Source organism: Muntiacus reevesi, chromosome 9 (genome assembly GCF_963930625.1).
Source record: "Muntiacus reevesi chromosome 9, mMunRee1.1, whole genome shotgun sequence".
NCBI classification, from domain to species: domain Eukaryota; kingdom Metazoa; phylum Chordata; class Mammalia; order Artiodactyla; family Cervidae; genus Muntiacus; species Muntiacus reevesi.
Window position 1 is genome coordinate 8,270,949 of NC_089257.1, and position 14,819 is coordinate 8,285,767.

Sequence of the window (14,819 nt, forward strand, 5' to 3'; positions counted from 1 at the left end):
TAACACATACAGCCCAGCTGTGGAAAAATAGAAAGCTTAGAACATTTCTAGGTGTGTTTTGCACTCTAAAGTCAGATGATAGAAATAAAGGACTTGCATAGCAACTTCTGACGAAAATGAGCCCTGCTTGGTAGGAGTACTGGAACTGAGGATGCGGGAGATCAACAAATAGAAATAATACCTTCTTGTGAGTCTCAGGATATATTCCATAGATATGATAGTTCGCGGTAGATGTATTAGAATGCAGACTTCCCTTTTCCTCAATGGCATCTATGCATAGTGAAGTGAGAAACACGCTAAACTGTAATTACAGAAGGTTTCCTTAATGCTCCATTCATTCAACAGACATTGTTCAAGCACCTACTGTTGGCTAGGGGCTCACATTCAGTAGTTTATGGGTAAAAACTCTGATCCTTGTTGCTTCCTTCCAACTAGTGCCATTTGTATACATGCAATTTTAATATATGTATATCTGTATGTCTACATAGTTATACAGATATAAATGTGTTATGTGAATGATTCACATGTGGCTACTATTATGTGTGTATATATATATATATATACACATATATATGTATGTATACATTCATAAATATAGATGAGGAATATTTATATAATATTCTTCATATATATAAACAGCAAACAATTTTTTATTTGATTGTTGAAGTCTTGACAAGAGTATACTTGGAAAACACCTAAATAGACCAAGTACACCTTTAGTTAAATGTAGCTGCTGCTGTCCGATGTGATTACAAAGTGTTTAGCTCTGTAACTAACTCTGTTCTTGCCTCAGCATCTTACTCATGCTCTCAAGTCTTATATTCTCTCCAAAATATCACTGTCCCTCCACCTAAATCAGAAGACAATTGTTATTGTCTTCTCAAGGATGTGCAATTGTTAATAATAGTCCATCAACTAATACGAGGTTTCAGAAAACATTAATTTTTTTTTAGTAAAATAAGTTTGATTTCTGTGAGAAAGGCAGAGTCTTGGGCATTCAATAGAGATTTATTGAATAAATTTTTTCAACATCAGAATAAGAAATGATGCCTAACCAGGATCATTGCAGCTTCACACTTTCTAGAATAAATCTGGTTAAAAGAAATATTGTTTAGTACAACACATGATAATGATGTATTTCAAATTTACCAAAGAGTACATCTTAACAATTAGGCATGGCTCATGTAGCTGATGCCAGCAAATGTTTCTTCACACGGAGAATACAAATCTATGCTCTTGCTGACATCCTTCTAAATATGCATTGTTAATATATGAGTATATGCATGTAATATGTATTATCCTATTTTAATTGACTTATTCTAGCATACAATTCTATCCTCTTACTTTTCACTTTAAAACAGACTTTAGATAGCATTGCTAATATATATATATATATATACATACATATATATATATATATATATATATTTTTGAATGTCTCTATCAATGGGTGGTATTACTCTAAGTATCCTTATTCTAAACTCCTTTCAGATGTGCACTAAGTCAACAGACTTGCACCAAAAAGTACACTTCATAAAAATGATAGATGAAAATATCATCTAAATGGACATTAAATTTGAATGTATTAACTAGTGAATACAAATGAGCACATTTTCATGTGGTTAATTACCTGATTTTTGTGACCCCATGGACTGTGGCCCATCAGACTCCTCTGTCCATGGGATTTCCCAGGCAAGAATACTGGAGTTGGGAGCCATTCCCTTCTCCAGAGGATCTTCCCGACCAAGGGATTGAACGCTGGTCTCCTGCACTGAAGGCAGATTCTTTAACATCTGAGCCACCAGGGAAGCCCCTAATTATATGTAATAAGGAGAAAAGTCTCTTTTAAAATGGATTATTTTGCCTATGATTTATTTTGCCATATTTTAAGCTTTAAAGTGAAATCCATTTATATTTGAAAATTATGATCTTTCTGGCATATAAGCAGTAAACATACTTTTCCAGTTTGACATTTGCAATTTGCTCTTACCTTCTATTTGAATAAAATAAAGGTGCGAATGCATGCGCCTTCCCTTAGTCGTGTCCTACTCTGTGACCCACGATCTGCAACTCACCAGGCTCTTCTGTCCATGGAATTTTCCAGGCAGGAATACTGGAGTGGGCCATTCCCTTCTCCAGGGGATCTTCCCAACACAGGGATTAAACCCACTTCTCCTGCATCTCCTGAATTGGCAGGCAGATTTTTTTTTACCATTGAGCTACCCAGGAAGCCCTAATGTAGGGGACATAAACCAATTTGTCTAGTGTTTGGCATTTAGCTAGATATGATAAACAAGAATTGCCTTTTAATTTCCATATTCGCTTACTTAAGATTAGAGTACAGGACTTTTAAGATATATATCACAAAAATGTTAATGAAATGTTTCAGGTATGACTTGGATTTTCTTGGGTTCCTTTTATAAATTCCTGATGTTTGATTTTAAACCTGGAAATTGAAACAGTGTTCTGATTTATGGGAAATGTCCTACTTATATTTTTCCTTCATTTTAGATTCACTGAGACTCTGTGTCTTAAGAAAGCATATTGAAAGACAAAAAAATAATGAAGTGGACAGCATATAAATTAAAGATTTTACATGCTAATAATAGGAACTGACTTTATTTTTTCTATTTTTTTTTTTTTTTATTAGTTGGAGGCTAATTACTTCACAACATTTCAGCGGGTTTTGTCATACATTGATATGAATCAGCCATAGAGTTACACGTATTCCCCATCCCGATCCCCCCTCCCACCTCCCTCTTCACCCGATTCCTCTGGGTCCTCCCAGTGCACCAGGCCTGAGCACTCGTCTCATGCATCCCACCTGGGCTGGTGATCTGTTTCACCATAGATAATATATATGCTGTTCTTTCAAAACATCCCACCCTCACCTTCTCCCACAGAGTTCAAAAGTCTGTTCTGTACTTCTGTGTCTCTTTTTCTGTTTTGCATATAGAGTTATCATTACCATCTTTCTAAATTCCGTATATATGTGTTAGTATACTGTAATGTTCTTTATCTTTCTGGCTCACCTCACTCTGTATAATGGGCTCCAGTTTCATCCATCTCATTAGAACTGATTCAAATGAATTCTTTTTAACGGCTGAGTAATATTCCATGGTGTATATGTACCACAGCTTCCTTATCCATTCGTCTGCTGATGGGCATCTAGGTTGCTTCCATGTCCTGGCTATTATAAACAGTGCTGCGATGAACATTGGGGTGCACGTGTCTCTTTCAGACCTGGATTCCTCAGTGTGTATGCCCAGAAGTGGGATTGCTGGATCATATGGTAGTTCTATTTCCAGTTTTTTTAAGAAATCTCCACATTGTTTTCCATAGTGGCTGTACTAGTTTGCATTCCCACCCACAGTGTAAGAGAGTTCCCTTTTCTCCACACCCTCTCCAGCATTTATTGTTTGTAGACTTTTGGTTAGCAGCCATCCTGACTGGTGTGTAATGGTACCTCATTGTGGTTTTGATTTGCATTTCTCTGATAATGAGTGATGTTGAGCATCTTTTCATGTGTTTGTTAGCCATCTGTATGTCTTCTTTGGAGAAATGTCTGTTTAGTTCTTTGGGCTTGGAGCTGACTTTAAAACTGTAAACAACTTGAAATGTTTGAGAAGTAGAATAAAAAGTAAACTTAGTCAAAAGCAACCTATTAAAATAAGTGACATGATTGCCTGGGCCAAATTACTGTGTATTCATTACTAAAATTTTGTGTTTATTGTTTCTTTCTCTCTGTCTCACCCTCTATCCTGTGTGTGTACTTATTATGTCTGAAGAATAATTTATTTTTCATTGTTTACCTATTTCTTGTATTATTATTTTCATATGCAATCAAGGAAATAAAGTATTATACATTCCTTTCCATTCAGATGAAAGTAATACATAGCAGACAAATGAGTGCCCACTGAATAGTGGCAGTCCCACCCTTATTTGGGCTCTGACTCTTCTGTTCATAAGCACCTTTCCTGTTCTCCTTTGCAGAATGTTTTTCTAACCAGTGTCTTACTCTCATCAACTGAAACAATGCTGCAAAATAACAGTGTAACTGAGTTCATACTGTTAGGATGGACAGAGGATCCTGAGACAGAAAATGGTGTTTGCAATCTTCCTCATTTTCTATTTTGGAACCGTGGTGGGGAATTTACTTATTATCGTGACCATCACATCTAGCCAGACACTTGAGTGCCCCATGTACTTCCTATTTTATTTGTCCTTGATTGATACCTGCTTTTCAACTTGCGTGGCTCCCAGATTAATTGTAGATGCTCTGTCTGCAAAGAAAATCATATCATACAATGAGTGCCTGGCTCACGTCTTTGCGCTGCATTTTTTTGGCTCCATGGAGATCTTTGTCCTGTCCTCATGGCCGTTGATTGCTATGCAGCCATTTGCAAGCCTTTGCATTATCCAACCATTATGAGCCAGAAAATCTGCATCATCTTGATTGTTCTTGCATGGATAGTATCTTTTATACATTCTATGGCTCAGATTATCCTGGCCTTGAGATTGCCCTTCTGTGGATCCAACTTGATTGATCACTATTGCTGTAATATGCAGCCTTGTTGAAACTTTCCTGCATGGATATTCATGTGATGAACCCACTGGTGGCATTTAATAGTGGGGTCATTTGCACACGCAGTTTTATAATTCTGATAATCTCACACATTGTTATCCTGCATTCACTAGGAAACCACAGGGCAGAAGGGAGGAAAAAAGCTCTCTCCACTTGCCCTTCCCACGTCATTGTAGTTGTCTTATTTTTCGGGCCTTGTATATTTATCTATTCCCATCCCCCGACCACGTTTCCCATGAACAAGATGGTGACAGTATTTTACATGATTGGAACCCCCTTCCTCAATCCGCTCATCTCCACACTGAGGAATGCAGAAGTGAAACATGCCATGAGAAAGGAATGGCGTGTCAGAATTACCTCAGAAAGCGAAAGATGAATGGAGGGCCTTGCTTGATTACTTATTGAGTCATGGTTTGACTGTCTGTACAGACATATGAGAGTACGTGTTTATGTGGGAAGGATATATTCTCTCATAAAGGGTTATGAGCTGCTCCTTTTTCTAGTTCACAAGTAAGATGAATGTCAAAGCTTCTCATTCTTACATGGACCAAACTTACCAATGCTAACCTTGTTCTCCTGTTTATTTTGAAATAAATTCAGTAAAATAGTATGTTTTCTTTTCCACATTTGTTTTTTTTTTTTTTAATTTCCGAGTCAATGCAAAGTTCCCTGACTACATGTCACGCATAAGGAGGGCCATATAGTATAAAAATATATTTAAAATATAAAATTTAAAAAATATATATATATAAAACAATAATGACTCCATCATAAAATTATCTAATTTACTCCTGTATAAAACCAGCACACACATATATACATACAGATGCTATACAGGTTTTCATGGTTATTTGTATTTTAGATGAAAGAATGATGAAGCTAAAGAGATAAAGAAGAAAATAAAATCAGTTAACATGCAGGTGAAAAATAAAGCTAAGATAATAGAATAAGAAATTATACAAGGAAAGAACTTTTAGGATTTTTTATGTGTTTCAAAAGTATTTGTAGTTAAAATTTGGAATAATGCAATTTTTAAACAAGTTTTAGAACATAATATACACACAATGCATAATTTTGAATATTCACCTGCCCTCAAAAGTGAGTCAGAGAAAAGAGAAACTATGAACTCTAAGCATCCTTTCACTTCTCTCAGGAAGAAGTAGAATACCTGATACATATCCAGTGCTATTTTGTTTTCATGCTATGTTTCAAAAAATATTAAAATGTTCCATGTGTCTACTGAAAATATACAAACAGAAAATCTGAAGTTCAGAGAAGTGAACATACCCTTGAGGTTGTTCTAAGAAGTACCAGAAGCAAGGCTTTAAACCAGATCCATATGTATTCTCTGGAAGAAATAAAGGCCTCTAATCCACTTAATCCCTTAATTCACACATCTTCAACATGACCTACAACACAGGACAAGTCAGGAATTGATGACGTGGTCATGAACTGCTTTTATTCTAGCTTAGAGATGAGTAGTAGAATGCTATGATTAAGAGCATGAGCTTTGAGCTCAGACTCTGTGAATCTAAATCCTGTCTCTACCATCTTATGGTTCTTTAAGTTCAAGGAAAAGAGATGGAATACTGGGCCTCATTTTTGTGTGTAGATTGAAAATGAAAATAATTCCTATATTATAGGCTTGCTGTGAGGATTAAACAAGGAGTATACATAAAGAACTCTGAATAAACATGACAATTTAGTAAGTCTATTTATTTTCATCATAAAGTGGACTTTTTTTAAACCTACTAAAATTTATAAATTTTAATAATAGCCATCATATATATGTACCAATAATAGTTTTATTTCACTCAGGGAGTGCACTTTATAAATGTTCACCAAATATATCAGTCCAGTATTGCTAACAGCATTAAATATAAATCTAAGAGAATGTTAAACACTTTGCTATTGCTTAAGTAAGACATAAAGAAGTCTTTAGGGAACAAGCATCAAGCTTTTTACATTTTGTGTCATCAGCTTTAAATATGAGTTAATGTGGAATCTGAATAAAAACCAAAACAATAGCAAATAATAGTCAACTCACAGATGAATGGATAAAGAAGTTCTGGTACATACACGCAGTGGAACAATACTCAGTAATAAAAAGGGACGTATCTGAGTCAATTCTAAGGAGGTGGATGAAACTAGAGCCTATGCAGATAGAAGTGAAAAAGAGAAAAATAAACATTGTATATGAACACGTATATACATGGAATCTGGAAAGATGGTACCGATGATCCTATGTGCAGAGCCGCAATGGAGACAGACAGGAGAACAGACTTATGGATGAAAGCGGGGCTGGGGAGGAGGGAGAGGGTGAGAGGGGTGGAGAGAGCAGCCTGCAAACACAGAGGCCACCGCATGTAGAACAGGGTCAGTGGGGTTTGCCTTTGGCTCAGGGGACTCAGACTGGGGCTCCGTGACAACCTAAAGGGCTGGGAAAGGGTGAACGTGGGAGGGAGGAACGCATGTACACCTATGGCTGATTCATGTCTGTGTATGGCGGAAATCAAACCCATATTGTAAAGCAATTATCCTTCAATTCAAAATAAATTTTAAAAATAGAAATAGTCACCACACACAAACAGAAAATAGAAAAATGTGTGCTAGGGGCTGAGTGCTTGAGGAAATAGAAATAGGTTGATGAAACTCTACAAACTTTCAGGGACAAGATGAAAAGTCTTGAAGATACAACGTAGCTGAGGATGACTGCAGTTGCAAGCACGGTGACTGACTGCATCACTGGAATGTAGGAGAATAGAACTTGGACACTCTCAGCAAGAGAGAGAAGAGGAAGCTGAGGGTACGGATGCGTTACTGAACCAGACGGGAGAAGTCTTTCACAATTTATTGCCCTGGTTGCCGTTGTTGCTAAGGGCTGAACTCTTGCTCGCCGTGGACTGTGTCCGCCAGGCTGCTCTGTCCATGAGCTTTCCCAAGCAAGAACGCTGGGTAGTCGCCCTTTTCTCCTCCGGGAGGTCTTCCCTACCCGCCAGGGGTTGAACCTTCATCTCCTGCACTGGCAGGCGAATTCTGTGCCCCGACTCACCTGGGACGCCCAGGTTCCTCTGTCCATGGAATTCTCCAGGACAGAATACTGCATTGGGAAGCCATTCCCTTCTCCCCGGGATCTTCCCAACCCAGGAACTGAACCTGGGTCCCCCGCATGGCAGGTAGGCTCTTTACCGTCTGAGTCACTTCCACGGTCCTCTGTGTGTGTGCTCAGTAGCTCAGTCCTGTCTGCCTCTTTGCAACTCCATGCACTAAAGACCACCAGCCTCCTCCGTCCATGAATTTTTCAGGAATTCTGGAGTGGGTTGCCATTTCCTCTTCCAACTCAAGAATCAAACCCATGTCTCCTGTGTCTCCTACACTGGCAGGTGGATTCTTTACCTCTGTGCCCCCATGGGAAGCCCATGGAACCCTCTAATGTATGAAACAGATTTTGAATTCAAGTACTTTGACGTGGCTTCCTTCAATTTTATGCCTGCACTGCAGTCTGTGACTCATGTCTCATTCATTGGCAGCCAGATTTTTTAACACTAGCGCTACCTGGGAAGCCCAGTCAATACTAGATTTCCAGAAAAGTTTTAAAGTTGAAAAGAAGAGAGGAGTTCTCTCTCTGACATGAGTGTAGAAATTAACTACACTGCAGATCCCACACTAGAATTATGCCATTGCTGCTATTCACACAGAAACTCGGTTCCGATAGAGGAAGGGAATCCACATGCTTACGTTGCATGGGCAGGGATGCAAGTCACTACTCAAGAATGGGTGTTTTTCAAATATGTCTCTTCAGACCAGCCTTTCCATCAAGGAAGATAATTAATTCCTTGGAGAGAAAAGGAATCTATAAGACAAAGTACTTGAATCTTAGTGGAAAACTCTTTAAATATCCATGCATTACAGGCAACAAAGTTTCCTTAGCTTGCTCTCACCTACAGAGCAAGATTCACCAAGGGTGAAATGAATCCCTTGGTGTGTTTCCACCACACATTTTGCCTCCTGTCCGTGAGATGAGAGCCATCTATGGAAGAACATTTCTCCATAGTGTTCCAGCTGAATTCATTACGAAGTGAAGTTCCAGGTTTTCTGTGAAAGCTTTTTGATGCTTTAGGCTAGAAGTGAAGATTTAAGCCTTATAAAATGACCTACTTATCCACTGTTGATGTGGTACTGAATTGTATGAATACTGTCTTTCTGAGTGTGTCATAGTTTTTGTACTGAAAGCTGTTTATCCCAAGAGGAGGTCTGTTTGCAAATGGGATTAGTTCTGAATACCCCCAAATATCACTAAGATCATAGAAAATCTGAAGGTAAGTTCTTCAATAGTGCTGATTCTTATTAAAGATTGTTAGTTTCCATATATAGTAATGACTATGTTTCATCGCATTTCAAATAGGGTAATAGAGCATTTAATCTTCAACCCATTCCTCTAAAGAGAGTTAATGAATATAATTAACCTAAATTAGGAGATGAAGAAATAATTGAGGCTCATAGAGATTAAGAAATTTGTGGGACTCAATTCTCTAACACCAGATGCTCTTCTTTTGCCAAGAGACATATCTTTTAATAATTAAGACTAATCATGATAATGAAAACAAATTTTAAACACACTTCACACTCAAGACTTTTACATTTAACAATGCAAATACTAAAGAATGTAAATCATCATTTGTTTAATCCAGACATGAATAGAAAGAACTCTTCCTGTAATCAATCGTTATGGATAATGTGAGTCTCTCTGGTTTTTTTAAAAATAAAATTCCAAATGATTATTCCTCAGTTTATTTCATGGTTAAATATCTATTTGTATTATTGATCAAAATACCAATTCTGTCTGTCTCCTAGGTGCATAGACAGTCATAAAAATAAGTGAAGGTCCTCTGTGTGCCCTCTGCTGTGTGGTGGAGATATTCATATATGTTTGCTCAATCAATTCTCATAACAGCCTGTGAGGTGGACATTATCGTCCTCATTTGATACTAGAGGAAACTAGGATGTAAGTTGCCAAGAAATATACCCCAGAATCAAGTAGCTGCAAGTGAAGAAACACAAGATCCTTACCTGTTTGTTTGTTTGTTTGTTTGTTTTTCTGATTCTCAAATCAGTGTTTAACTGCTGGAATCATCATTTCAACACTTTGCAGAAGAGTCTGTGGGGTAGTGCTTTGTAGGGAAATTGTGGAGAAAGGAAACAGGGGTGAGGAAGAGACAAAACTAAAATGGGCCTTCAGTGAAAGTAGTACCACAGGGTTATTCACAATGAAGAATTTCAGTAAGTTTTACTGTGTGTATGTGTCTGAGGCTGTGTATGTATATGCATATTTGTATTTCTTCAATGACATTGCCACATAGACACTTGCCTCTGGAGTAGCATTAATTATAAACATTGTGATAATATATAAAAGTCTTTATTAGATCAGCATGGTTTATTTTAACCTAACAAGATAGAACAGTATTTAAGAATTTGGAGGAACCAAAAAGAAGTAGAATTTGAACTAGTCTTAGATCTGCTATTAGTTGCTTGATTTTTGTCAAGATGCATACTTTCTCTAAGCTTCTACTCACTAGTGTGAAAAATAAGTTTACAAATGATAGTAGTAATCATTTCAGAGGTCTGCAGTGATAATTAAATAATGAAATTTCTGAAAAAGCATTTAGAGCACAGTAAGTGTTCATCATGATTTTAAAACTAGTTTTATTGTTGCTAGTGATTAGATTTTGCTGTAATTAGATTTTGTTGTTATCATTATTAGTCTTACTATTAACATTAGTCTCTGATATCCTTTAGTTTGTGCAAATGGATGAAATAATACCATGTACAGGTTACTACCATGCCATACACATAGCAATCAAACACTATTAGCTACGGTTAAGGTATTGGAATTAGGCAACATGGCTTTTCAGTTCTATCACAGTATCCAGAGTCCCCTGTATTCATTCCTTTCCTATTATGGATGCCCCATAACACTTAATGTGAATGCTTAATTACTCTGTTGCGCATAACACTTTGATCTCCATCTCCTGACTGAACCTCATCCAAGTCCACTTGGTCCAAGTCACAAAAAAACATCTTTACGAGAGTTATATGCAAAATTCACACTTTCTCAAATTCGCCTTCATGGCTACACTCATGTGCTCATATTCTTACACTTAAATTCTAATATTTACACTCAAATCCTCATGCACTCATAGTTGAAAAATCTTTAAGATATCAGAATATCTTCCATCTTAAAAAATCTTATTAGAATTTAGATATCCATAGAATCTAGGCAATTGCTATTTATTAGATGAAAAACAATAAATTCAAGACTCTTTAAAAAAAAAAGTGACTTTTTAAGGTACTGTGATCTACAAGAGCACGAAAAACATGGAAAATAGGAACAATGTGACAGAGTTTATTCTCCTGGGACTCACACAGAATCCAAAGATGCAGAAAATCATATTTGTTGTGTTTTTGGTTGTCTACATCATCTCTATGGCAGGAAATGTATTCACCACGGTCGCCATCACTACCAGCTCATTACTGGGGTCCCCAATGTACTTCTTTCTGGCTCATCTCTCTTTTATTGATGCCTGCTATTCCTGTGTTGATACCCCTAAACTGGTCATAGATTCACTCTATGAAAAGAAAACCAGTACTTTCAAAGGGTGCACAAATCAAATCTTTTGGGAACATTTCCTTGCAGGTATTGATATTATCCTGCTCACTGTGATGGCCTATGACCGCTATGTGGCCATCTGCAAGCCCCTGCACTATCCAACCATCATGAATCGAAGGTTATGCTGGTTGCTAGTGGGAGTGGCATGGATGGGAGGCTTTCTTCACGGACTCATCCAGATCCTCTTCATCTTCAGGTTGCCCTTCTGTGGCCCTAATGTCATAGATCACTTCATGTGTGACCTGACCCCTTTGCTCAAACTTTCCTGCACTGACACCCACACTCTAGGGCTCTTTGTCGCTGCCAACAGCGGTGTCCTCTGTCTGCTGAACTTCCTTCTCTTGGCTGGCTCCTATGTGGTCATTCTGCGCTCCCTGAGGACCAAAAGCTCGGAGGCCAGACGCAGAGCCCTCTCCACTTGTGTCTCCCACATGACAGCCGTTGCCATATTCTTTGTGCCCTGCATATTTGTATACATGAGGCCTGCAGTTATGTTGCCTGTCGATAAATCAGTTGCTGTATTCTACACGATGATAACCCCCATGTTAAATCCTTTAATCTATACCTTGAGGAATGCCCAGTTGAAAACTGCCATTAGGAAATGGTTTAGTAGGAAAGCTATTTCAGGTGAAAAATAAATGTGGCCAGAACTCAAAATTGATTGAACAGAGGTAACTGTCAAAAGGACATTGCTGACAATCTCTGCAAAGAATACCTAGTGAAATAAAGAACAACAACAACAAAATGACCAAACTTAGATTCTGTAAGAGGGGAGTAGAAATTGGTGCAAGAAAATGGGAAAAGCCAAACCCAGGACCGTTCTTTGAATATGTGAAAATTTTACCAAATTGGGACTTGATATCACTGAATTCATCACTTTATATGGATTCAAAATGTTTATTCTAGTAAAAATAAATGCCATAAAGTATATTCTTTCTTATTAATAATCTCAGTAACAATCCATAGAGATAGGCACTGCTATTTTTCCCATTAACAAGTGAGAGACTACATAGAAAGAAGTAAATTCCAAAATGAAAATATCAAAGAACTAATAAACAGAATCTAGCTGATCTCTCAAATCATGCTGTTAGCTGTCAGAAAACAATGACAGAAGGGTAACCAGTTACCATTCAAAGGGACTGGGACTGTTTCAGACTATATATATATACATATATATATATATATATACACACATATATATCTATGTGTGTGCTATATTACATGTCATATATTATTACATAATAATATTACATATTATTAATATAGTATATGCTATTACTATATAATCAGTTATACTACCTGTATAGTAATATTATATAATTACATAAACAATTAGTTATATAACATATTATCATATTGATATGTATGTGTGTGTGTTCCCAGTCATGTACAATCTCGTGATCCCACGGACTGCAACCCACTAGGCTCCCCTACCCACGGAATTTTTCCAGGCAAGAATTCTGGAGTGGGTTGCCATTCCCTCCTCAAGGGATCTTCCTGACCCAGGTACCGAAACTGCATTTTTGTTCCTTCTGCATTTGCAGGCAGATTCTTCATCACTAGCACCACCTGAGAAGCCCTAGTATGTATACTATTATATAATAGGTTATTACATAGAACTAAATACTAATAATTTTATTAATAACTATGCCTATTTATATACATCATAGTAGATTATTAGACATTGACTTATCACTGTGATATGTAATTGCAGTAGCTAGTCCCTTCCCCAGGGTATCCTCCAAACCCAGGGATCACACCCAGGTCTCCCGCATTGCAGCGGATTCTTTATCAGATGAGCCACCAGCAAAGTCCTAGAATACTGGAGTGGATAGACTATTTCTTCTCCAGTGTATCTTCCCAACCCAGGAATTGAACTGGGGTCTCCTGCATTGCAGGCAAATTCTTTACCAGTTGAGCTACCAGGGAAGCCCTCATAAAAGCAACAGGGCATTCAATCTCTAAAGGGTAAATAAGGAATATCCCATCATGTGTCCAAATTTCCCTTTAGCATTCAGAATCCTTTTGCATTGTCCATGTGACCTTGTTATGTTTATGATCCATCACATAGAGCAATAATTCAAATCAAAGAATATTAGAATATTTTGAAATCAAACAAATTTCAATTTATTAAATAAATTGTCATACCCTTCATTTACTTACTTGATATAAATTGTTTCTACAAGTAGCATGATGTATGGTTTATAATAAATATCAAATGAATAAATATAAGTATTTACAGCAAGCAGAATAACAAACACCTAGAATGTTGTCTTCCCTGGTTGGGGAAGATCCCCTGGAGAAGGGCATGGCAACTCACTCCAGTATTCTTGCCTGGAGAATCCCCTGGAAACGGAAGCCTGGGAGGCTACAGTCCATGGGGTTGCAAAGAGTCAGACACGACTGAGCAATTTAGCATGTGTATGGCACCGTCTAGTTGATTATGGAATTTCAGCTCAGGTCCCAGGTACTGAACACATGTGGTTATTTTCTCAGATCTATAGTTGAAGTAGACAAAGAGCAACCAACAGATTCTTATTGTTATTCACTGTACCATAATTCACTATGTTGATCCATTACATTCATTGATATTATGCTGACTGCATCTTCTGATCAAAAAGCAACGATTGCTTTAGATTTTTTGTAAGGCATTTCTGTGTGAGATGTTAGAATCAATCCAAATAAAATTCAGAGTACCAAACTCAGTGATTATTTATAGGCACAGTGGTATGGGGCATATCAAGGTATTCCTTTTAATGTGAAAGTTAACTTTTTCCCTCTGTCCTCTCCCATAAACAAAGAAAATGCACCGTGCTCAGTGGACCTCAACGTTCTTTGGAGAAAGCACATTTTTTGTGTGGGTGTATTTCAGTGACCCATTTATAAAGGAACTCAAAGAGCTGCTGGTCCTGAGTGAGGCCCAGAAAAGAAACAGCTCTCCACAGGTTGGATTGTCATTCAAGCTTCTCAGCCAGTAGGGACAAACGATCCAGTAGATCCACGGTCCTTGATGTGCCAGTGGAGATAGGGCTGCGGGAGCCTTTGGCAGGCCTCCACATGTGAGCTGCCGTGCAGGCACTTAGGATCATGGAGCAAAATCTTGTGATCCTTTTCAGAGAACTACTCTCATTTTGAGAAATAGCTCTTGGTTGCTTAACAGAGACTGAACACTAAACCATGGACCACCAAGTTACTAGGCAACCTGGGCTGCTCATGATGAACTTGGTGCTGGACCCACCAAGGACATATTGCTTGGGTATACCCAGTAATAGTTCATTAGTCATTAATTTCATCAATGGAAGCACGGTATATGTAATCGGGCTAAGCTGGTATGTGTGTGTGTTCAGTCGGTCAGTCATGTCTGACTTTGGCCCCGAGGACTGCAGCACACCAGGTTCCTCTGTCCATGGAATTTTCAAGAAAACTGGAGTGGGTTGCCATTTCCTGCTCCAGGAGATCTTCCTAAGCCAGGGATCAAACCGTTGTCTTTTGCATCTCCTACATTAGCAGGTAGATTCTTTATTTTATTTTATTTTTTTTTTTTGTTAATCATATTTTAAGTGATTT

The 14,819-nt window shown here is 37.8% G+C and overlaps 1 protein-coding gene across 1 annotated transcript; it reads left to right on the forward strand.

Annotated features, from left to right (window-relative positions):
- Nucleotides 1-10,960: 10,960 nt before the first annotated feature.
- LOC136175471 (olfactory receptor 4C46-like) lies at nt 10,961-11,890 on the forward strand. Its single transcript, XM_065945755.1, has one exon. The coding sequence runs from the start codon at nt 10,961-10,963 to the stop codon at nt 11,888-11,890; it is 930 nt and encodes a 309-aa protein (XP_065801827.1).
- The last annotated feature ends 2,929 nt before the right edge of the window (nt 11,891-14,819 follow it).

Coding starts and splice junctions, on each gene's coding strand:
- LOC136175471 (XM_065945755.1), top strand. CDS start 10,961: ATGGAAAATAGGAACAATGTGACAGAGTTTATTCTCCTGGGACTCACA.